Source organism: Colius striatus, chromosome Z, assembly GCF_028858725.1.
Source record: "Colius striatus isolate bColStr4 chromosome Z, bColStr4.1.hap1, whole genome shotgun sequence".
Classification (NCBI taxonomy): domain Eukaryota; kingdom Metazoa; phylum Chordata; class Aves; order Coliiformes; family Coliidae; genus Colius; species Colius striatus.
In genome coordinates this window covers 4,030,629-4,053,458 of record NC_084790.1, presented here as the reverse complement: position 1 = coordinate 4,053,458, position 22,830 = coordinate 4,030,629, and the positions used below count along the sequence as shown (strand labels likewise).

At 60.1% G+C, this 22,830-nt stretch overlaps 3 protein-coding genes across 3 annotated transcripts in view; 2 read left to right on the top strand and 1 right to left on the bottom strand.

Annotated features, from left to right (window-relative positions):
• The first annotated feature begins 1,036 nt into the window (after positions 1 to 1,036).
• Positions 1,037 to 7,238, top strand: GRB7 (growth factor receptor bound protein 7). The gene is made up of 14 exons (XM_062018241.1): positions 1,037 to 1,173; positions 1,302 to 1,446; positions 1,526 to 1,682; positions 1,778 to 1,899; positions 1,989 to 2,066; positions 2,760 to 2,897; positions 2,970 to 3,080; positions 3,204 to 3,302; positions 4,368 to 4,448; positions 4,533 to 4,649; positions 4,743 to 4,803; positions 4,910 to 4,997; positions 6,918 to 7,011; positions 7,092 to 7,238. Exons 1-14 carry the CDS (start codon positions 1,037 to 1,039, stop codon positions 7,236 to 7,238), a joined length of 1,575 nt encoding a protein of 524 aa, XP_061874225.1.
• Positions 7,239 to 8,178: 940 nt separating this feature from the next.
• On the top strand, positions 8,179 to 11,126 carry LOC104555723 (retinol dehydrogenase 8). The gene is made up of 6 exons (XM_062018938.1): positions 8,179 to 8,275; positions 8,376 to 8,537; positions 9,294 to 9,473; positions 9,557 to 9,650; positions 9,739 to 9,922; positions 10,887 to 11,126. The coding sequence occupies exons 1-6, from the start codon at positions 8,179 to 8,181 to the stop codon at positions 11,124 to 11,126; spliced, it is 957 nt and encodes a 318-aa protein (XP_061874922.1).
• Positions 11,127 to 18,871: 7,745 nt separating this feature from the next.
• The window catches only part of IKZF3 (IKAROS family zinc finger 3), a 34,355-nt gene continuing 30,396 nt past the window's right edge, over positions 18,872 to 22,830 (bottom strand). The window contains exon 8 of the mRNA XM_062017904.1: positions 18,872 to 19,578. Within this exon, the coding sequence (XP_061873888.1) occupies positions 18,872 to 19,578 (707 nt within the window). The remainder of the gene's footprint in view (positions 19,579 to 22,830) is intronic.

Genomic DNA, 22,830 nt, shown 5'->3' with positions numbered 1-22,830 from the left:
GAGCGGCCGCCAGAACTGGTTTGGCCGGACCCGGCGAGGTGTCTGGGCTGAGCCCCCGCCACGCTCCGCTTCCTGCTCCCGCCGGCGCCGAGCTTGCCCGGCCGCCCATTGTGGCACGGCTCGGCACAGCACAGCTCAGTCAGGAACAGCTCAGTCTTGCACAGCTCAGTCCGTCAAAGCTGAGCTGGCTCAGCTCAGCTCGGCAGAGCTTGACTCGGCTCAATCTGGCTCAGCTAATCCCAGCACAGCTCAGTCTTGCACAGCTCAGCCTGGCACAGCTCAGTCTAAGCTGAGCCTGGCACAGTTTGACTCGGCTCAGCTCAGCTCGGCTCAATCCGGCTCAGCTAATGCCAGCACAGCTCAGTCTGCCAAAGCTAATCCCAGCACAGCTCAGTCTGCTAAAGTTGAGCCTGGCACAGCTTGGCTCAGCTCAGATCGGCAGAGCTCGGCTTGGCTCAACCTGGCACAACTAATCCCAGCACAGCTCAGCTCAGCACAGCTCAGCTCACTTTGGCCCAATTCAGCTCAGCCCAACTCAACTCCGCTGGCCCCAGCCCGACTCTCTCGGTGCCACCAAGCTCTAGGTGGTGACAGCCGTAGAGAGGGTCCCCCATGGGTCATGTTGGCACTGAGGGATTCTCAGATGTCTCGTAGGGGGCTGTGGTCCTGCCCCTCAGCTCCTGCATTCAGAATGGGGCCCCTCCCCCAGGCCTCACCACCCTTTGGTAGCCACCTTGGTACCCCAGGTGGGCCGGTGCTGAGTCATGCCACTGGGTGCTGACTCATTGCTTGTCTGGGCGCCAGCAAAACACCGTCAGTGTTGGTGCCAAGGGTGGGCAGCTCCCGGCAGTGCTCTGGCACCAGCTGCCTGCAACGCTGTGCTGGTGTCCTGCAGCCCATGTGGAGCCCAGCACAGCGTCCCATGGGGGCTGCCCACACATGGCCACAGCCCCCCCAGCCCTGACAGCCCCAGGGATGAGGATCTGGAGCCTCGTGGCATGCAGGATCCTCTTTTTTTCCCCCTCCAGATGACGCCATGGACGGGGGGGCTCAGCAGAGCAGCCTCCAGGAGCCCCTCGGACCAGAGCAGGATGGGGTCCCCTGCGAGAGGGAAGGGAATGAGGGACCACCTGAGGTCAAGCGCTCCCAACCCCTCTTTATCCACACTAGCAGGTGAGTGGGGGTCTGGGTGCCGAGGGTCTCAGATGGAGGTTTGGGGAGAGGTTCCAGTGGATTGGAGGGAGGGGGCAGAGGTGTGGGGCTGTGGTCTGGGTGGGGTCTGAGCCCCTCTCTGCCCACAGCCGGCTGGCGCCAGAGAAGGAACCGCGCTCCTCGTCGCTGCCCACCATCCCCAACCCCTTCCCTGAGCTCTGCAGCCCCTCCAACTCACCCATCCTCAGCAGCCCGGCCCTGGGCCAGGGGACCCCCCGCGAAGGCACCTCTCACGTGAGTCGGGGAGGTGGGAGGACGCGACAAGGGAGTTCCGGGGATGGGTGAGGGGCCCTGACTCGGTGCCCGTCGGCAGGTGGTGAAGGTGTTCGGGGAGGACGGCGCGTGCCGCTCGCTGGAGGCCTCAGCGGGGACGACGGCGCGGCAGCTCTGCGAGACGCTGGTGCGGCGCACGCGGGCGCTGGCGGATCACAGCTGGGCCCTGGTCGAGCTGCACCAGCACCTGGGCCTGGGTGAGCTGCCAGCGTGGCACGGTGTGGTATTGCTACCAACCCCCCCAAGCTGGGGCCACCCTGCTGAACGCCTTCCCCCTCCCCAACCCCTGCAGAGCGCTGTCTGGAGGACCACGAGTCGGTGGTGGAGGTGCAGAGCTCTTGGCCCCCCGGAGCCGACAGCCGCTTCGTCTTCCGCAAGAACTTCGCCAAGTATGAGCTCTTCAGGAGCAGTGCGGTACGTGGCTGCCAAGGGGGTGGCCCACGGGGTCCCTGAGTGTGCCACGGGTCTCCCCTGAACCCTCTTCCTTCTTCACCTCACCCCAGCAGTCCCTCTTCCCCGAGGTGATGGTGTCCAGCTGCCTGGAGGCGAATAAGAGCATGGCACACTCTGAGCTCATCCAGGTATCATCCAGGGGCTGTTTCGTGGGGATCCCCCTGTGCCATGGGGATCCCCCTGTGCCATGGGGATCTGCTGTGCTGTGAGGATCCTGCTGTGCCACAGAGATCCCTCTGCGCCACGGGGATCCCTCTGCGCCACGGGGATCCCCCTGTGCCACAGGGATCCCCCTGTGCCATGGAGATCCCTCTGTGCCATGGGGATCCCTCTGTGCCATGGGTTTCTGCTGTGCCACAGGGATCCCTCTGCGCCACGGGGATCCCCCTGTGCCATAGGAATCCCCTGTGCCATGGGGATCCCCTCTGCCATGGGGATCTGCTGTGCTGTGAGGATCCCTCTGTGCCACAAGGATCCCTCTGTGCCATGGGTTTCTGCTGTGCCACAGGGATCCCTCTGCACCATGGAGATCCCTCTGTGCCATGGGGATCCCCACCATGCCATGGGGGTCCCGACAAGCTATGAGGTCCTCACTGTGCTGCGAGGATCCCACTGTGCTGTGGGGATCCCTCCCCATGGTGGGGTCCCTGTTGTGCCACAGGGATCTCAATATTCTGTGAGGTCCCCACTGTGCCACAGGGTCTCACCATGCCCTGGGGTCCTGCTGTGCCATGGGGAACCCCCTGTGCTGTGGGGTTCTACTGTGCTGTGGCACCCCTGCCATGCCACGGGGACCCCCTCAACCCCTCCTCTCCCCTCAGAACTTCCTCAACTCCGGGAGCTGCCCCGAGGTCCAGGGCTTCCTGCAGCTGCGGGAGCCGGGGCGCAAGCTCTGGAAGCGCTTCCACTTCTCCCTGCGCCGCTCGGGCCTCTACTACTCCACCAAGGGCACCTCCAAGGTGAGGGGGGCGGGTGCACGGCGTGAGGTGGCCCAGAGCCCCCCCTGACACCTGCCCACCCCGTCCTCCCAGGACCCCCGGCACCTCCAGTACTTCGCCGACCTCACCGAGTCCAACATCTACTACGTGACGCAGGGCAAGAAGCTCTACGGGACACCCACTGAGTTCGGGTTCTGCATCAAGGTGGGGATGGCCCTGCCTGGCTGGGGGATGGTCTCTGTGACTGCACCCTCCCCTTCAAGGGGTTCGCAGCCCCCTAAAAGCCACCCAGGGCTGCACTGTGAAGGCTCTGGCCTCTCCCTGCAGCCCTCCAAGGCGCGGAGCGGCACGAAGGGTCTGAAGCTGCTCTGCAGTGAGGATGAGCAGAGCCGAAGCTGCTGGATGGCGGCGTTTCGCCTCTTCAAGGTGAGGGGACGGGGTGGGTAATGGGGTGGTGCTGGAGAGGTGCTGGGTGATGCTGGGAGGTGCTGGGTGATGCTATGGGGTGCTGGAGGGATACTGGGTGGTGCTGGGTGATGCTGGAGGAATGCTGAGGGGATGCTGGAAGGATACTGGGTGATGCTGCAGGGATGCTGAGTGATGCTGAGGGATACTGGATGGTGCTGGGTGATGCTGGAGGGGTGCTGGAGAATACTGGCTGATGCTGCAGAGATGCTGGGTGATGCTGAGGGATACTGGGTAGAGCTGGATGATGCTGCAGGGATGCTGGGGGATGCTGGGGGGATGCTGGGGGGATGCTGGGGGGATGCTGGGGGGATGCTGAGGGATGCTGGAGGGATGCTGGGTGATGCTGGAGGGATGCTGGAGGGATGCTGGGTGATGCTGGAGGGATACTGGGTGATGCTGGAGGGATACTGTGTAGTGCTGGATGATGCTGCAGGGATGCTGAGTGATGCTGGAGGGATACTGGGTGATGCTGCAGGGACGCTGGGTGATGCTGAGGGTTACTGAGTGGTGCTGGGTGATGCTGAAGGGATGCTGGGGAATACTGGAGAGGTGCTGGGGGGATGCTGAGGGATTCTGGGTGATGCTGGAGGGATACTGGGTGATACTGGGGGATGCTGGGTGATGCTGAAGGATACTGGATGGTGCTGGGTGATGCTGCAGGGATGCTGGGGAATGCTGCAGGGATACTGGGTGGTGCTGGCTGATTCTGGAGGGATGATGGGACATGTTGGAGGGATACTGGATGGTTCTGAGTGATGCTGGGGGGATGCTGAGGCATGCTGGGGAATGCTGGAGGGATACTGGGTGGGAGGGGAGATGCTGGGTGGTGTTGAAAGGTGCTGGGTGGCACTGGAGAGATGTCCCCATCCCTGTGCTAGAAAAGCTGTGCTAGAAAAGCTGTGGGATGGCTGTCCCTGTCCCCACGTGGAGTGGATATGGGGGTCCCTGTCCCTAGGCAGGGTGGGCGCTCTCCCCACCCCATGTGGGACAGAGGCCCCCCCAGCTGCTGTTCTGTCCCCCCAGTACGGAATGCAGCTCTACCGCAACTACCAGCAAGCGCAGGCACGACTAAGCCAGCCCCCTTGGATCGGCCCCACGCCCCTGGTGAGTCCCCTCCTCATCCCCCAGCCCCTCTGCAGCCCCCCCATCCCGCTGGAGGCCCCTCGGTCACCCCCCGACCCCCCGCAGCGAAGTGTCTCAGACAACGCGCTGGTGGCCATGGATTTCTCGGGGTGCACGGGACGGGTGATTGAGAACCCCAGCGAGGTGCTGAGCGTGGCCCTGGAGGAGGCACAGGCCTGGAGGGTGAGTAGGGGGGGGCTGAAATGCCGGGGAGAGGGTCTGATCCCGTTCCTACAGCCCACCCTAACCCCCTCTGTCCTTGCCTTACATGGCCAGAAGAAGCCAACACACCGGTACAGCTTGCCAGCCGCCTGCCACAGCTCCCCGCTCAGTGCTGGTGAGGGTGAGGGGAGTCCCTGCACCAGGGACCAAGGGTAGGGGGATCACCCTACACTGCGTAGGGGGTCCTCATCCCCAGTCCTGACCCCACCTCCTCCCCACAGCCATCCACTGCACTCAGCCCTGGTTCCACGGGCGCATCTCCCGGGAGGAGACACAGCAGCTCATCGGCCGTCAGGGCCTGGTGGATGGGTACGGGACCCCAGCAGGGTGGGGAGTGGGGTCCCTGGGGCACAAGGGAGGGGATATGGGACACTAGGGCAGAATTTGGGGTCCATGTAGCTCATGGAGGGGACACGGGACCCCCAGGGAGGGATTTGGGATCCCTGGGGCACATGGGAGGGGATATGGGACACCAGGGCAGGATTTGGGGTCCATGTGGCTCACGGAGGGGACATGGGACCCCCAGGGAGGGATTTGGGGTCCCTGGGGTACAAGGGAGGGGATATGGGACACCAGGGCAGGATTTGGGGTCCCTGGGACACAAGGGAGGGGATATGGGACACCAGGGCAGGATTTGGGGTCCATGTAGCTCATGGAGGGGACACGGGACCCCCAGGGAGGGATTTGGGATCCCTGGGGCACATGGGAGGGGATATGGGACACCAGGGCAGGATTTGGGGTCCGTGTGGCTCATGGAGGGGACACGGGACCCCCAGGTAGGGATTTGGGATCCCTGGGGCACATGGGAGGGGATATGGGACACCAGGGCAGGATTTGGGGTCCATGTGGCTCATGGAGGGGACACGGGACCCCCAGGGAGGGATTTGGGATCCCTGGGGCACATGGGAGGGGATATGGGACACCAGGGCAGGATTTGGGGTCCCTGGGGTACAAGGGAGGGGATATGGGACACCAGGGCAGGATTTGGGGTCCATGTGGCTCATGGAGGGGACCCACATGGTAGGGATTTGGGGTCCCTGGGACACAAGGGAGGGGATATGGGACACCAGGGCAGGATTTGGGGTCCATGTAGCTCATGGAGGGGACACGGGACCCCCAGGGAGGGATTTGGGATCCCTGGGGCACATGGGAGGGGATATGGGACACCAGGGCAGGATTTGGGGTCCGTGTGGCTCATGGAGGGGACACGGGACCCCCAGGTAGGGATTTGGGATCCCTGGGGCACATGGGAGGGGATATGGGACACCAGGGCAGGATTTGGGGTCCATGTGGCTCATGGAGGGGACACGGGACCCCCAGGGAGGGATTTGGGATCCCTGGGGCACATGGGAGGGGATATGGGACACCAGGGCAGGATTTGGGGTCCATGTGGCTCACGGAGGGGACATGGGACCCCCAGGGAGGGATTTGGGGTCCCTGGGGCACAAGGGAGGGGATATGGGACACCAGGGCAGGATTTGGGGTCCCTGGGGTACAAGGGAGGGGATATGGGACACCAGGGCAGGATTTGGGGTCCATGTGGCTCATGGAGGGGACCCACATGGTAGGGATTTGGGATCCCTGGGGCACAAGGGAGGGGATATGGGACACCAGGGCAGGATTTGGGGTCCATGTGGCTCATGGAGGGGACACGGGACCCCCAGGGAGGGATTTGGGATCCCTGGGGCACATGGGAGGGGATATGGGACACCAGGGCAGGATTTGGGGTCCATGTGGCTCATGGAGGGGACATGGGACCCCCAGGGAGAGATTTGGGGTCCCTGGGGCACATGGGAGGGGATATGGGACACCAGGGCAGGATTTGGGGTCCATGTGGCTCATGGAGGGGACGTGGAACCCCCAGGTAGGGATTTGGGGTCCCTGGGGCACATGGGAGGGGATATGGGACACCAGGGCAGGATTTGGGGTCTGTGTGGCTCAGGGAGGAGCATGTGGGACCCCTAAGATGGGTGTGGGGTTCCTGGGACTCATGGGACACTGGGGAGGGGTTTGGGGTCCCTGAGGCTCATAAGGAGCACATTGGACCCCTGAGAGAGGTTTGGGGTCCCCAAGGCACATGGAGGGGGACCTGGGACCCTGGGCAGGGGTTGGGGACCTGTGGCTCATGGGGAAACACGAGAAGCCAGGGGGAAGCTGGGGTCCCTGACACAGGGAGCCGGGAGAGAATGGCCCTGAGGCCAGTGGTGACCACCCGCTTGGGTCTCTCAGCGTCTTCCTGGTGCGAGAGAGTCAGCGCAACCCCAAAGGCTTCGTCCTGTCCTTGTGCCACCTGCAGAGAGTCAAACACTATCTCATCTTGCCCGTGAGTGCCAGGGGGTGCTGGGGAGTGCTGGGGGGGCGGTGCCAGGGGGTGCCAGGGGTGACCCACATCCCCCCCGGCAGAGCGAGGAGGAGGGTCGTCTCTACTTCACCATGGACGATGGCCAAACCCGCTTCGCCGACCTCATCCAGCTCGTGGAGTTCCACCAGATCAACCGCGGCATCTTGCCCTGCAAGCTGCGGCACTACTGCACCTGCGTGGCACTCTGAGCCTGGCACAGCCCGGCACGGCTGAGACAGCGCAGCTCAGAGCAGCTCAGCACCACTGGCACAGCTGACACGGCACAGCTTGGCACAGCCCAGCACAAACAGCACCACTGGCATGGTTTGGCAAAGCCTGGCACTGCCAAGATAGCGTGGCTCAACACAGCCTGCATGACCAGGGTGGAGCAGCTTTGGCAAAGCCTGGCATTGCTACTACAGCGTGGCTTGGCACAGCCTGGCACCACCAGGCTTGGCACAGCCCAGTACAACCAGCACACCATGTCTTGGCACTGCCGATATGGCACAGCCTGGCACCGCCAGCATGGTTTGGGCTCCACCCCCAGCTCTGTGCCATGGGTGCTGTCTCTGCATGCAGGGTCCCAGGCTGCCAGCGCTGGGGCCCCCACACTCAAGCACTTTCTCCCCCCTGCCCTCAGCCCCACGTGTCCCCAGAGGGGGTTGGCACTCCTCACCCCCAGGCCGGGCGGGCTCAGGATGAATCCTCAGCCCCAGGAGCAGGGTATTGGGGGGGGTAGGTGGGGGGTGAGGGGGGCACCCACTGCCACAGTCCCCACAAGGCCAGTTCAACTGTGACCTGTTTTATACCGTGAAAATAAAGGTTATTTTTTCAGAGCTCCTGCCAGGCTGCCTCTAGAGGGACAGTGGTGGGGGGGGGGGGTGTCCTGGCCCTCAGCTTCCTTCCCCCCGCAGCGTCCCCACGTCCTGCCGTGCCCCCGCCGTGCCCCGTGGGTGGCACAAAGGCCCCTCTGTGCCCTGCGGCACCACGTGCGGCTCAGCCACGGGGCCCCGGCAAATCCCCGCGGGAGGAGGGATTTGTGTGTGGGATTAACGGGGAGTGAGGATTAAGGGCCTGGATTTGGTGGGGGGGGGCTGGGTAAGCTGCTATTAAAAGCAGGGCGCCAGGCAGCGGGGCCGTGGCTGTGCCATGGCTCCCAAGACGGTGCTGATCACGGGCTGCTCCTCGGGCATCGGGCTGGCGCTGGCCGTGCGGCTGGCGCGGGACAAGCAGCGTCGCTTCCGAGGTGAGCGGGGAGTAGAGAGGAGGGGGGAGGGTTATCTCCCACCCTCAAGTCACGGGGGACACCCTGGAGGGGTGTGGGGCTGAGCCACCTCCACCCACAGTCATTGCCACCATGAGGAACGTGGGCAGGAGCGGGGCGCTGGCGGCGGCGGCGGGGCCGGCGCTGGGCCGGACGCTGGAGATCAAGGAGCTGGATGTGTGTGACGAGGGCTCAGTCCGAGCCTGTCTCGACAGCATCCCCGAGCGCCACGTCGACATCCTGGGTGAGCCCTGGGAGCCCCTGGCCCACCGCGGTCCCACAGTGCCCTGTGCCAGGGAGCCCCGCGACACGCGTGTCCCATGTTGGGGGGGCCCGCTGTGCACCCACTGCTGGGGACACCCTGAGAACTGGGGTCTGTCCATGCCAAGCAAGTCGGGTGATGGGGACCCTCTGTGCCAGAGCCATCTCCTGCACCAGAGACCCCTTGACCACACACACTGGAGACCCTCTGTGCCAGGGACATCCTGCACCAGGGCTGAGGGCACCATGAGAAGCTGAGGACTGTCCGTGCCAAGCACATCTCATACTGGGGATCCTCTGGGGACCCTCTGTGCTGGGAACACCCTGAGAACTGGGGACTGTCCTTACCAGGGCCACCTCCTGCACAAGAGATTCCCTGACCACAAGCACTGGGGACCCTCCATGCCAGGGACATCCTGCACCAGGGCTGGGGACAGTCTGAGAACTATCCGTGCCAAGCCTGTCCCGTGCTGGGGACCCTCCGTGACAGGGCCATCTCTGCACCAGGAACCCCCTGACCACATGCACCAGGGACACCCTGCACCAGAGACCCCCATGCCGCTCATACTGGGGACCCTCCATGCCAGGGACATCCCACACCAGGGCTGGGGTTACCCCGTGTAGCAGAGACAGCCCACACCTGGGGTATGGAGACCTTCCAAGCAACGGGGACCCTCAGAGCAGAGGGCATGGGAGCCCCCCACTCAGGGGCTGCCCACTGATGCCCCTGTGCCCGCAGTCAGCAACGCTGGGGTGGGCATGGCAGGACCCCTGGAGTGCCAGAGCCTGGCAGCCATGCAGAACATCATGGACACCAACTTCTTCGGCCTCGTCCGCCTGGTCAAGGAGGTTCTACCCGACATGAAGCGCCGCCGCGGGGGCCACATCGTGGTCATCAGCAGCATCATGGGCCTGCAGGGTATGAGGAGAAGGGGACGGGACACCGCAGTGGGACCAGCCCTCGCTCCCCCAGCCCTGACTGGGACCCCCCCACCCATCCAGGCATCGTGTTCAACGACATCTACGCCGCCTCCAAGTTCGCGGTGGAGGGTTTCTGCGAGAGTCTGGTGGTGCAGGCGCTGCGCTTCAACGTGGCGTGAGTGGCCACGGGGGCTGCCGGCCTCACGGGGGCAGAGGGAGCTGGAAGGTGCCGGGGATCCCCAGCACCCCGTCTCCCTGAGCAGGATCAGCCTGGTGGAGCCGGGGCCGGTGACGACAGAGTTTGAGACGAAGCTGTACGAGGAGGCCAAACGCGCCGACTACTCGCGGACCGACCCCGAGACGGCCGACATCTTCACCAACCTCTACCTGCGCAACTCCAGGGACGTCTTCGCCAGCCTGGGACAGACCCCCGAGGACATCGCTGAGGTGATGGGTGGGGATGGCCTCTCCTCGCTCTCTTCACTCCCATGGTAGCCCCTGGGCTACCTGGAGAAGCTTCAGTTAGGCCTAAGGCGGTCCCCCCAGGTCCCGCCATGACAGCACCTTCCCCCATGAGCTTCATCCTGATGGGGCTCAGCCTGGCTGGAAACAGGGTTGGGGGCGGATGGGGACGGAATGAGGTGGGATAGGGATGGAACAGGGTGAGATGGGGATGGAGAATGGATGGGAATGCAGATGAGATGGAAATGGGGTGGGGTTGGGATGAGAATGAGGTGGGACACGATGGGAATGAGGACAGGGGATGGATGGGAATGGGGACGGGATGGAGATGGGATGGGATGGAAATGGAGACGCAGTGGGGATAGGGTGGGAATGGGAATGGGGATGAGATGGGAATGGGATGGAGACAGGGATGGGATGGGATGGGACGGGACGGGACAGGACGGGACGGGATGGGATGGGATGGGATGGAAATGGAGACGGAGTGGGGATAGGGTGGGAATGGGAATGGGGATGAGATGGGAATGGGATGGCGACAGGGATGGGATGGGATGGGATGGGATGGGATGGGATGGGATGGGACGGGACAGGACGGGACGGGATGGGATGGGATGGGATGGAAATGGAGACGGAGTGGGGATAGGGTGGTAATGAGAATGGGGATGAGATGGGAATGGGATGGAGACAGGGATGGGATGGGATGGGATGGGATGGGATGGGATGGGACGGGACGGGACGGGACGGGACGGGACGGGATGGGATGGGACGGGATGGGACGGGATGGGAAGGGGTCGAGACCGTGGCTGAAGACAGGATGAGGAGACGGGGATGGGCTGAATGAAGATGGAGCTGTGGATGGAGACGGGGACATCTGCAGACGGGCTGGAAAGGAGATGAGTGCAGGGCTGAGGACAGGAAGGGGACAGCGCCGTCCCTCCCCTCGGTGCAGCACACGCTGCGGGTGATCGAGGCGGCGCGGCCGCCCTTCCGGCACCAGACGAACGCGGCCTACACGCCGATGGCCGCCCTGAAACACGCCGACCCCAGCGGGGCCCTGCTCACCGACGCCTTCTACAAGCTGCTGTTCAAGTACGACGCGGTGCTGCGGCTCAGCCTCCGCGCCATCCGCCTGCTCCGCTGGAAGGCGCAGAAGGTGAAGGCGGGCGCCCGGCTCCTGGGCTTCAAATAAGCCTCCATGACCCCCTCCCCCCCGTTACACCACAACCCCGGGCACTGGCTCGGCTCAGGGGGGGAGATCAGAGGGGTGAGTGGGGCTGGGACACAAGCAGGGTTTCGCTTCCTGCTCCCGGCCTGAAATAGCAGCTGCCACTGCTGTATTAAAATCGGGAGTGGTATTTGCGAAGCGGCGCCGGGTGAAAAAGCTGAGTGGCTTCCTCCGAGAGTGCAGCGGCCGTGACGAGGCTGGGAAGGGCTGGTAGCTGCCCCCCCTGCCTGCCCCCCACTCCCTGGGGGCACCTGGCCCACCTCCCCACCCCAGCATGTGGCATCTCAAGGCTCTGGTTCCGGTCGCCCCGCTGCTGTGGGGGTTGGAAATGCCCCGTGGTGGGAGGCTTCGGCTCAATGGACAGTGGCAAACCCGCTCTGGCATGGGGCCTCACGGCGCTGGGGGGCTGCAGGGAGCTGGGGCTGCTTAGTCTGGAGAAGAGAAGGCTGAGGGAGGACCTCATCAACACTTACAAGTACCTAAAGGGTGGGTGTCAGGAGGATGGGGCCAGTGTTTGCCACTGTTTGTCCAGGACAAGGGGTAATGGGCACAGGCTGGATCACACAAAGTTCTACTGGAATGGGATGAGAAACTTCCTTGGTGCTGAGGTGAGGGAGCCCTGGCCCAGGCTGCCCAGGGAGGGTGTGGAGGCTCCTTCTCAGGAGGTTCCCAACCCCACCTGGACATGTTCCTGTGCCCCCTGATCAGAGGCAACCTGCTTTAGCAGGGGGTTGGGCTGGGTGAGCTCTGCAGGGCCCTTCCAGCCCTGCCATGCTGGGATACAGGGATTATAGGGCACCGTGCCCAGCTGCAGTGCATGGTGCAGGTGATGCAGGAAGTGGTGCAGGGGATGCAGGAGGTGGTGCAAGGACAGAAGCAGGGCACAAGGGGTGCATGGTGTGTTTGGGGGTGCAGAGGGGCTGCAGGGAGCAGTGCAGAGCGCATGTGGGTTGCATGGTGCAGGATGGTTGCAGAGCTGCTGAGTGCAGCGTGCACTGGTGGGTGCAGGATGGGAGCTGCCCCAGGAGTTTCCCTCCAGATTCAGGGAGTAATGGTGGGGAGGTGGGTGCAGCCCTCAGGGGTTGTGCCCCCTGAGGCTGGGAGCGGGGTGCTGGCGTGTGGGCGCCTGGCGTGACTGCACCGGGGAGGTGAGAGCAGGGGGAAACCGCAGGAGGCCCGGCATGATTCAACCCCCGGGGCCCTTTCTCAGAAGCCTTCCTGGCTCCCACCCTGCTTCACGCCGCCAAGGAGGCCCAGGACGGTGGCTGCATGGATGCACATGTGGCAGGGATGGGGGAGCCCCAGTGCAGCCCCCTCCCAACCCCCTGCCAGGACCCCCTCAGCCCCGCGTGCAGCTGCCCGTGCTGTGCACGTGGGCCCTCCCCCCACCCCCCCACCAGCCCGGCTGTTTCCAGGCACCTTGGGGACAGGATGAGGTGTTGAGGGAGGGGGGAGGAGAGGAAATATTTTTGCATTATCCCCCCTTCTTGCATGAGTTAATGGCACAGTGGGGCTGTGGCAGCGGCGCGGCACCTGTGGGACGTGCAGGGGTGACATCAGAGACGCAGCCTCCCCCCTCGCTGCGGTTTCTGCAGATTTGACTAACTTTCTCCGCTCCGGGGGGCAGGGAGCGGGGGGGCTGCACCCAGCCCCAGGGAGCAACAAGGCAAAGGGGGGCCCCACATCTGTGACTAAGCCCCCTGGCATGGAGCTGCAGGCCTGGGAAATGGGGGTGTGGGTGGACAAGACTCTACTGCCATGCCCACAGTGTCCAGCAGTCCACGGGGAAGCAGCAACGGGGCTGGTGCTGAGAGGAGCAGGAGGGAGGCAGGGTTGACTCCAACACTCGCCACAGAGTGGGGGGACACTGTGGCAGTGGCCTTGGCCCCACTCACAGCCCTTCCCCCTAGGAAAGGGCTCCCAGCCAAAGAGAGGGGGGATGGGGAGCTGCTGAGGCCTGGGTTGGGAAGGGGTCCCCCATTGTGGGGGAGCTGAGCATCATCTCCAGTCTGACAGCATCCTCCCTGGCCAAGAACACCATCACGACAGCCCAGGAGCACCATCACACAGCCTAAAATCATTGTCCTCAACCCAAAAGCATCATCCCCAGCCCCAAAACATCGCCCTCAGTCCAGAAACACCACCCCCAGCCCAAGAGCATCATCTCCAGCCCAGCAGCATCGTTCCCATCCCTCTCTTCCCTGCAGCCCCGCTGGGCGCCAGGCTGGTGGCTCAGCCCGAGGGGCCGAAGCTGCCCAGGTTGGAAGCAGGTTTCGGTAAAGCCCCAGTTGTGTGCCGGGACTTTCCTTGCCCCCACGTGTGCCCGTTGCCGGCTGCTCGCCGCGGCTCGGCCGCTGCCCAGGTGCGCCGGCGCGCTGCCATGCAAATGCGGTGCCAGATATAACCCCTGCGGCCGCAGGGAATGGCTCGGCGGCGCGGGAGCACATGGCTCCCCGGGGGCTGCACTTCCCTCCCGGCAGAGCCAGGGCGGGCATCAGGCGTGACATGAACCCGCTGCCCTGCGCGGTCACAGCCCTGGCCCTGCCCGTGCAGGAGCCGCGGCTACAAGGCTCCCCCGCGGTGTTGCTGGTGTTGGTTACACGGCTCAGCGTGGGGGGCACCTGAGAGATCCCCACGCTGCAGCTGTTCCTAGAATCACAGAATCGTTTTGGTTGGAAAAGCCCCTGAAGCTGCTGCAGTCCCAGCCCTGCCCTCACCCTGCCCAGCCCAGCACTGACCCACGGCCCTCAGCACCTCAGCTCCACAGCTTTGGGATCCCTCCAGGGCTGGGCACTGCCCCAGCTCCCTGGGCAGCCTGGCACAGGGGCTGACACCCCTCTCAGGGAAACAGTTCTGCCTCAGCTCCAATCCAAACCTCCCCTGGGGCAACTTGAGGCCGCTTCGTCTTATCCTGTCACTTGTTACTTGGGAGCAGAGATGAGCCCTACAACCTCACTGCAGCCTCCTGTCAGGGAGTGTCAGAGAGTGCTCCTGTCTCCCCTCAGGCTCCTCTTCTCTGGGCTAAACACCCCCATCCCCTCAGCCCCTCCACACCACCCTTGTGCTCCAGCTCCTTCCCCAGCTCCTCTGCCTGTCTCTGGCCACGCTCCAGCCCCTCAGCGTCTTTCTTGTAGTTCATCCTCCCAAGGGAGGCACAGATGTGGCCCTGCACCTCACTCACACCTCACCTCCACTCTTTTAGGGGCAGGGGGACCCTCCCTGTACCTTCCTGTGGGCAGCAGGAGCCCCTGACTCACGCTGAGGGCTGTGAAATGTCAGTGGGTCTTCACTGGAATGGCACAAAAGAGCATGATGCAGTGAGAGGCTGAAGAATTGGGACAAGGAGGAGGTGGCTGTGACTCAGCCCTCCCTCACCCACTCATCCCTCCTGGCACTGCTGGTTTTGGGGTGCAGGTACCACTCCCCAACAGGGATGCTCAGAGTTTAGCACCAGGCAGAGTTTTAGAGGACTTTTTGTGCATGTTTCAACACGATGGGGGAAAGGAGCTCCTCTCTGCTCCATCCTAAGGAAGCCAACCAGCAGATAAGGATCTCTGTGTCATCACACCAACGGTTTCTGGAGCTTTAAAGAGAGTTTGGTTCCCAGCTGAAGAGGGATGGGGAGGGTTTTAGCATCAAAACTGCTCTTATCCAAGGCAAAGGCAGGCTGGGGATCTGCTGTGCGACTCGCTGCCCCCTGGCCCTGTGCCCCCTTGGCTGGAGCTGTGAGTACTGTCATGGTTTCACCTGAGAAACTCACCTCAGACTTACCTGGCAGTGTCACTGCGAGGGGAAAGTAACTCCCAGTGCTTGTGCTTCACCCAGGCTGGGAAAGGAGCGAGAAGGGAAGGGAAAAAGGACCTTCTGACTTGCTGCTTTTTCTCCTTCCTGTGTTTCAAGTGTGTCCAGCTTCTGGGGCTAGGTGTTGAGAGTGTCTCAAATGATGTCACCCTGCTGAAAGAGGTGCTAAAAAAGAGGCTGCAGGAGCTTCAGTGTGAGCCTCCCTGCTCCCACCTGCTGACCCATGTCCCCCAGCCTGGGGCACACAGCCCTTATCACCCCCCCAAAACCCTGAGCCCCCCCCGTACCCGTTGCAGCAGCCCTTGGCATATGGGGCAAGTGTTGCCCTCAACCTGCAGTTCCACAGGGGGAGTGGATCTGGCTCCGTGAACAGGAGGAATTTGAGGGGTGCACTGCCCCTTCCACCATCCCCAAACACTCCTGTCCCTCACCTCACACAGTCACTCACCCACCCGCAGACAGCGGGATCCTGGGTGCACGCTCCTGGCTGCAGGCGTTTGCCCAGCACCAGGCTGAGGCTGCCGCCGCCGCCGCCACGCACCAGGGCTCGGTTTCACTCTGACTGTGCTCGGTAACACCAGGGTGAGGAGGATGGTGCTTTGCCACACACGGTCCTGTTGCAGGGAGTGAGGCCTGAGGCCAGTGCACTCCTGGGCATGCCATGGAATCCCAGCATGGTGGGGGCTGGAAGGGCCCTGCAGAGCTCCAGCCCAACCCCCTGCTAAAGCAGGTTCCCCTCCATCGGGGGGCACAGGAACGTGTCCAGGTGGGTTTGGAAACCTCCCACAAAGGAGCCTCCACACCCTCCCTGGGCAGCCTGGGCCAGGGCTCCCTCACCTCAGCACCAAAGGAGTTTCTCCTTCTGTTCCAGTGGAACTTTGTGTGTTCCAGCTTACACCCAGGAGCTCGTTGCTCCTGCTCTGCCGGTGTTCTGCTCCCCACAGCCACTGCCATCAGCTCAGCACCATGGCTGGGCAAAGGTCTCAAAGCTATCTTTGGGATTTACAGACCTCAAGAGGGGACAGATGGACAGCCAGCCATCCAGCCCCAGGAAGTCACTGCTCACCCGCTGACACCGAGGTGTCTCCACTCTCCAGGCTGGAGGAGTGAGCTTTGGTGAGGGTGAGCAGCAATGTGCAGCGTGGTGCCTGGGGTCCCTTACACTAGCCATAGGGGGACTTATTGGTATTTTTTAAAAGAATCATTAAACTTTAAAGCACGAGAGGCTCGTTTGTTAATGCTCAGGGCTCTGTGCTGCCTGCTGTTTGGGTATGATTCAGCAGTAGAGAAAGAAACTGAGCAGGGCAGGCGAGGCAGCTGTCTGGGGCAGCAGCCCGAGCAGAAATGGGTTTTGTACCAAAATAACCAAACCAGAAGCAGAATAAATCAGGCTCACAACAAACCCCAGCAGCTTCTCCCCCTCCACTTTCCCAGATGAGGTGATTTTCAAAGCTCCTCTGAACTCAGGGACCTGCAGCCCTTTGAGGTACGGGCACGGCCTGACAGGCTCCTGGCCCCTCTGCCCTCGAGGGAGGGTTCTCGGGTGGTGCTGTGGGATGAGGTGCCCCCAAACAGAGAGGGGGCTTACCCTGGCACCCCCCGCAGGGCCAGCACATCCAGCAGTCCTGGGGCACAGCCAAGGCTGGCTCTGGCCCCAGTTTTGGGAGGCGCAGGCATCACACAGCAGATAATTATCCTCAGAAAAATATCTATTTTAATAAATGACTGGGTTGAAACTCCACAACACGCAATTGCTCAACAGCAGAGCCCTAAACAAAGTAACCACTCATCAGCTCCAGACAGCGCAGGGAACTTTTGGTTCAGCCAATCCTGCCACCACAGCCTTGCCCGCACAGCAGAGGGAAAGCTGCTGTCAAAACCTCCCCCCTCCCCTCTCCCAAACCCATCAGGGATGCTCAGGCCGAGCTGCTTGGTGGCTGACAGCTCACCTCAGCTGGGAAGGCAGCCTCAGGCCTGCCTGGCAGGACGGGAGGAGCGGGGGGCTCATCTGCAGAGCGCCTGCGAGGATTCGGTAGCGGCATGAGGCAGGAGCGGGTGAAGCGGTCAGAGCCGGGTGAGACGCACTTGGCCGAGGAGCTTCCTGGGCAAACAGCGAGTTACCATCTGCTGCACAGTGTTTCCACTCATCCCCCAGGAGTGTTTTCATCAGCACGTCGCTCGGTCGCTTCTGCCTCCCTCAACATGCAGCGGGAGAGATGAGTGGCCTCATTTTACAGGCACCCCGAGTGCGGGCAGCGCCGGGGTGGTGGCATTCAGCCCTGGGTGGAACCACAGCCTCAGAGCATGCATCCCACCAGGCCTGTGGGTACTTCATCAGGGAAGAACCAACATCCACGCGCTCCCCGGAGCAGCCACACAGTGGGGAACAGGTCATTGGAAAAAGCTCTGAACATGGTCTGTAAGAAGGTAGTAAAACCGTTGTTCTCATCCCCGGTGGCAGGCAGGATCCAGGGCCTGCGCTTTGCAGCACTCCAGACACTCAGGCACTCTGCAGAGTAGTTAATCCTTCTTCAGATGTACCCTTCCTGGGAAGAGAGAACATCACTTTCTTCTTTGTACCTTAAAATTCAGGGAGGGAGAAAGTCTTTGAGCCACAAGAGTGAGCCCAGCTCAGAGGGAGGAAGGACACTCAGTATTCCTTGACCCTCAGCCTCTGTGCCTGTCCCTCACGGAGAGGGACGGATCCCCATGGACGTCGGACGGGCATCACCGAGAAAGGACAAAAGCAGTGGTGACACCAAACCACGCAGCAGTGGGTGCCAAGAGTCCCTCAGAACACACCTAGAGCCTACGCTACAAGAAAAGAAAAACACCTGGCAAAGGACAAACATTCACTCAGCAGAACTGCTACCGAGGCCCTATCTGCAGCCCAGTGACTAACGATGCAGCTGCGGAGCCACCACTACATGAAAAGAACTATTTAAAAACCCAGCTTCAAAGTAATGGCAAATAGTCATTTTGCAAACCAGCACAGCTCACCCGGAGGGATATCCCCATGTAAAAGCAGAGTGTGTTGCTCCCACACACTCCTCAATGCAGCTTCTCAGGGTGGCTGCTGCCAGGACACCGTGACTCCTGCTCTGAGCCTCATGCTGGCCACGGGGGCGAGGTAAGGGCATGAGGCAGAGCAGCTAGAGGAAAGGAAACTTTCCAGCAGTGAAAAATCAAGCTTTTTCCCCCCCCCCCAGACAGCGTGGATGAGCTGCCCGATGACCTCACTGGGTATCCCAAAAATGCACATGGGTGAAAAAACAAAACCCAGCCTCGAAATAGGTCTGATTTCTTATTTTGCTATTACTAAGAGGCATGTGGGAGAGACTTTAAAGAAAGTGAACAGAGGGGTAAGAAAAATGAAAGTGTGCTGGGGCCACATGCTCTTTAAGACTTAGGGGAAAACCTTTAGAGAGGAATTAATAATCCCTCCCAGACATAACTTTCCTCAATTCGGGAGGAAGAAAAAGCAGAAAAAGCTCCTCCTCACTATACATCGGGCCTGGCAGTGAAATCAGCAAAGCCTTTTGCATCTTTGAGTTAAAACATCACTCTAAAAAACAAACGCAAGTGAAGAAAGAAAAACAGAAACACCTCAAACAGCTCCTGATTCTGACAGAAACAAAGTTCACCTCCAAACAGGTCTGTGCTCCTGGTATTTCACACAGTGCCACTCACCGCAGCAGCTGGGCACAGATGCTACAGAACACTGAATCACTTGTAAAAAACCCCCATTAAATTCCAAAACAAAAGGTGTCACCTCCCCGTGACACTCCATTTAAAAACCGGCGTAGAAAAATAGGCAAGAAACTTCTTGATGCTAATTAAAACCCAACCAAGGCCTCCCAAGCTCTGACCTCGGAACATCACCCCCACCCCCATCCACCCCTGTCCTTTTATTTGAGGATCACTCTGTGCTCTCCTCGTGCTATGTGCGAGGAGAACTCGTATCGGTCGTGGCTGCGGTACCCGCAGACGTTGCACTCGAAGGGGTCGCGGAAGCCGTGGCAGCCCATGTGGATGGTGAACATCACGTAATCCAAGAAGAGGACGCGGCAATGGTCGCAGCGGTAGACCCCGATGGCTTCCCCTTCTTTGTTGATGACCTTGAAGGCATCCCGGGGGCATATGGCGGGCGGCTTGATTATGTCGTAGGGCCTGGGGAAATCCTTCAGGGCTTGGAGGCCGTTGCGGGCCGGAGCGGGGATGGGTTGGCCCTGCTGGAAGGTGGGATTCTGACGCTCCTCGTGGTTGCTGTCAGTGTCTGTGGAGTCTTGGCCGCTGTTGTTGGGGGAAAGGCCTCTGTCGGAAGACAGGCTTTTGTCCCTGAGGTGGCCGTGGCTCTTGTCGGCGTCCTGCGCGCCACCGTTGGGCACCACGTCGGCGCGGGTCAGCGAGATGGGGTACAGGCTGCTGATGACCGGCACCATTTCGGAGGTGGGAGCCGGTGGGGTCTGCACGAGAGGGCGCAAGGCCTCGGCCCCGAGGTAGGTGATGGCGTTGTTTATGGCCTGGTCCATCATACGCCCTTGCATTATGTCGCTCTCCTTCTCGTACACGAAGCTGGAGTTGTAATTAACATCAAAACTGTGTCGCTTCTCGCCTGCAAGAGAGGAGAGGTGCACCCGGGTGAGTACAGTATTTAACCCTGCCATGCCTTGGCTAAATGGCAGCAGTCTCTGGAGAATCAAAAGGTGTGAAATGTGCTCTGAGGAAAGAGGCTGCTCATACACACAAGATTTTGGGGAGAAGTTGTTATTTACTTTCCAAAGTCCGGTCTTGGAAGCAAGAATGTTACACGGGAGATGGTGAGGATACTCAGTGGACAAATCATCATTAAATTGAGTTACTGTAGGATGCAAGGGGAAGAATATTGTCAAAGCTTTCACAGACTCGCTTTCTTTTTCTTCCCCTAGGAATGCTTGTAAAAGAGCTACTGGATAATGAGGCAAAATCCTCCATGTTTGGTACCAAGACTGCAACCCTTCGTTCTGGACGTGCCTCCCCCCAAAAGCGTACCCCACTTAGCAGAAAAAGCAAAGAGGAGTGCTGGCTGAGATCTGATGAACTGGTCATCACTTTGACCATCTGAGAGATTCTTTTACAGGTCTTCAGCCACCAAAGTCAATTTTCCCCACTGACAACTGCAGCTTCCTCCCCACCAAGCCTGGTTCCTTGGAAGTCTACACAGAATTTCAGGTGACCTAAAGCTGCCAGTTAGGTATGGATGTAGAGAAGAGTGCATTTAGGGTCACTAGATATGGGGAGAGCAAAAGAGGAGTGAGGCACATTCCTTGCTTGGTGTGATGGGGCTTGGGAAGCAAAGACTAGACAGAAACTCTATGTCAGGAGCAGGGAGGAAAGAAAACTGACCCTCAAAGGCCTAAAGTTGCTTTTTGGGTGAGTGTCTAGAAATAAGTAACTGAATTCTGTGGTTACAGAATCCCAGAATGGTGGGGGTTGAAATGGAACTCCAGAACTCACCCAGCCCAACTCCCTGCTAAAGCAGGTTCCCCTCGACCAGGGGACACAGGGTCGTGTCCAGGTGGGGTTGGAAACCTCCTGAGAAAGAGCCTCCACACCCTCCCTGGGCAGCCTGGGCCAGGGCTCCCTCACCTCAGCACCAAAGGACTTGCTCCTTGTGTTTAAGTGGAACTTTTTGTGTTCCAGCTTGTGCCCGTTACCCCTTGTCCTGTCACTGGCCACCACAGAAAAAAGACTGGCCCCATCCTCTTGACATCTGCCCTTTAGGGATTTCTCAGTATTGATATGGCCCCACCTCAGCCTTCTCTTCTCCAGACTAAACAGCCCCAGGTCCCGCAGCCTTTCCTCAGCAGGGAGATGCTCCAGTCCCCTGATCATCTTGGTGGCCCTGTGCTGGCCTCTCCCCAGCAGTTCCCTGTCCCTCTGGAGCTGGGGAGCCCAGAGCTGGACACAGGACTCCAGATGAGGCCTCAGCAGGGCAGAGCAGAGGGGGAGCAGAACCTGCTGCCCACACTCTTCTTAAAGCCCCCCAGGACACCACTGGCTCTCTTGGTCATGAGGGCACATTGCTGCCTCACGTTTAATTACGTAAAACACAGAATCTTTCATAGCTTTAAAAGAACACTAATGGACCATGCCAAATGTTTCATGTGCAAGTGACTTGCAAACACCAGATCCACTCATCTCTTTAGTTACAGTAACTCGGATAGTGCAGATGTTTATCAGTCACCTGTCAACACCATGACTCAATGTGTATGAAACTCATTGGGTTTCACTGCAGAGGCAGAAACCCAGGAGCTCACGTTTCTCTTTTAAAACACCCAAAAAGGTTAGCGAACCACAAGAGTGTAACTGCTTCCAACCCTCAGCAAAACTCACTATCCAGCTTCACACAGAAGGAAACAAAGCGGCATAGCACGTTTGTGTGACTCATAAAAGCGGCTCCAGGCAAGCGGAAGACCTGAACAAGTTTGAAATGAAAAAGAAATACAAGCAATGAAAGCACAGATAGCCAGGGACTCCCTCTAAATGTTGGGTCGGGATTCACTGTCACCAGGTGAGGCATAAAAAATGCGATCTGTGATCGCTGAGGCTCTCACAGTGTTCTGTTATTCATCATCCTGGTGGCTTTTTAGCCCTGAAACGAGCAGCTCCACTGCATGGAATGCAAACACCCAAGTGCTCTTCTGACACACGAGAACGTGTCACATCGCTTCACAGTTTGAAAAGGCCACATCAGATGTGAGATGTGGCCCACTCCTTACACGAGAGGGCAGGAAATCAGGCTGCAAACCAGAGCGTGACATTTCTCAGACACTTTGGGAGGAAAAGGCATTGCAGAAAGGGTGACTTCTCTCTCCCCATGGTCCCAGTCAACACCCCAAGGCAAGCACGTGTCCAAGCCTGATGCCTGCATTTACAGATATATCCACAACGCTGAGCTATGGCCCTGCACTGCATTGAGTGTTTGGGGTTTTATCTCCTCAGTCAAGTGCAGCCAACCTTTCCATGGAAGGGGACAAAAAGTCAGATAACTTCACTCAAAATCAGCAGCAACCAGGCAGGAAAAAGAGGATTTAGAAACAGGGAAAAGAACCCACGAGGCGCAGGGATGGGTAAGATGGACCGTGCCGTTCTCTCTGTAGGCACTGACAGATCCTTCTGAGTTTGGCTGCTGTTGGTACCAGGCAAAGCACCACCAGGTTACTGAAAAAATCATGTTCAAAGTTAAACTTACAGGTCCTCTAGTGTTCACCTACAAAGCAGCCACTGGCTACCAACACTGCTTTCCTCTTCTCCTGTTTGTCTCAGCCTTAATGCAAAAGCTTTCCCCTTCAAAACTCACCCGTGAGCCACAGCGATGACACACGCTCATGTGCTGCTCAGTGAAGCTTCACTTGCTCTAAGATGTGAGCAGATTTTTGCAGCCTGACGAGGTGTGGACACTGGGAGGAGGGAGGGAACCTGCTTCCTGCCGCCGCGCTAACCAAAGCGGGCGATTTCACGTCAGACCGCGCAAGCCGGGGGACAACGGGGCCTGTCACCGGGTCAGAACTGCGCTGGCACTTTTACCACCATGAGAAAACGTGTTTTCACTCCGGCTCTCAGGGAGAACTTGCTTTGAAAAAGGAAGAAAGCTGGTATGGCCCCACGGGGCTTGTACAGCAGCATCTAGTCTGCTGGGCTATTTCTGTTGTCTTGAAAAACACCCGGATGTGTTCACGAATCAAAGCAGGCAGCACAAGAGACGGGGTTTGCAGAGTTGGTCTATAAACATGCCAAGCAGAAACGCACAGCCAAGCAGGAAACACAAACCCAAAAGCTTCCATTCAAGCCCTTGTTCCCTGGTAGCTACAGGAAAAGCTGAGGA

Bases quoted from the DNA above. Each gene is read 5' to 3' on its own strand.
- GRB7 (XM_062018241.1), top strand. From the start codon at position 1,037: ATGGACGGGGGGGCTCAGCAGAGCAGCCTCCAGGAGCCCCTCGGACCA. The intron at 1,174-1,301 runs GTGAGTGGGGGT...CTCTGCCCACAG, and splicing joins CTCTTTATCCACACTAGCAG to CCGGCTGGCGCCAGAGAAGG. The intron at 4,650-4,742 runs GTGAGTAGGGGG...TTACATGGCCAG, and splicing joins AGGAGGCACAGGCCTGGAGG to AAGAAGCCAACACACCGGTA.
- LOC104555723 (XM_062018938.1), top strand. From the start codon at position 8,179: ATGGCTCCCAAGACGGTGCTGATCACGGGCTGCTCCTCGGGCATCGGG. The intron at 8,276-8,375 runs GTGAGCGGGGAG...CTCCACCCACAG, and splicing joins CAAGCAGCGTCGCTTCCGAG to TCATTGCCACCATGAGGAAC. The intron at 8,538-9,293 runs GTGAGCCCTGGG...CTGTGCCCGCAG, and splicing joins GCGCCACGTCGACATCCTGG to TCAGCAACGCTGGGGTGGGC.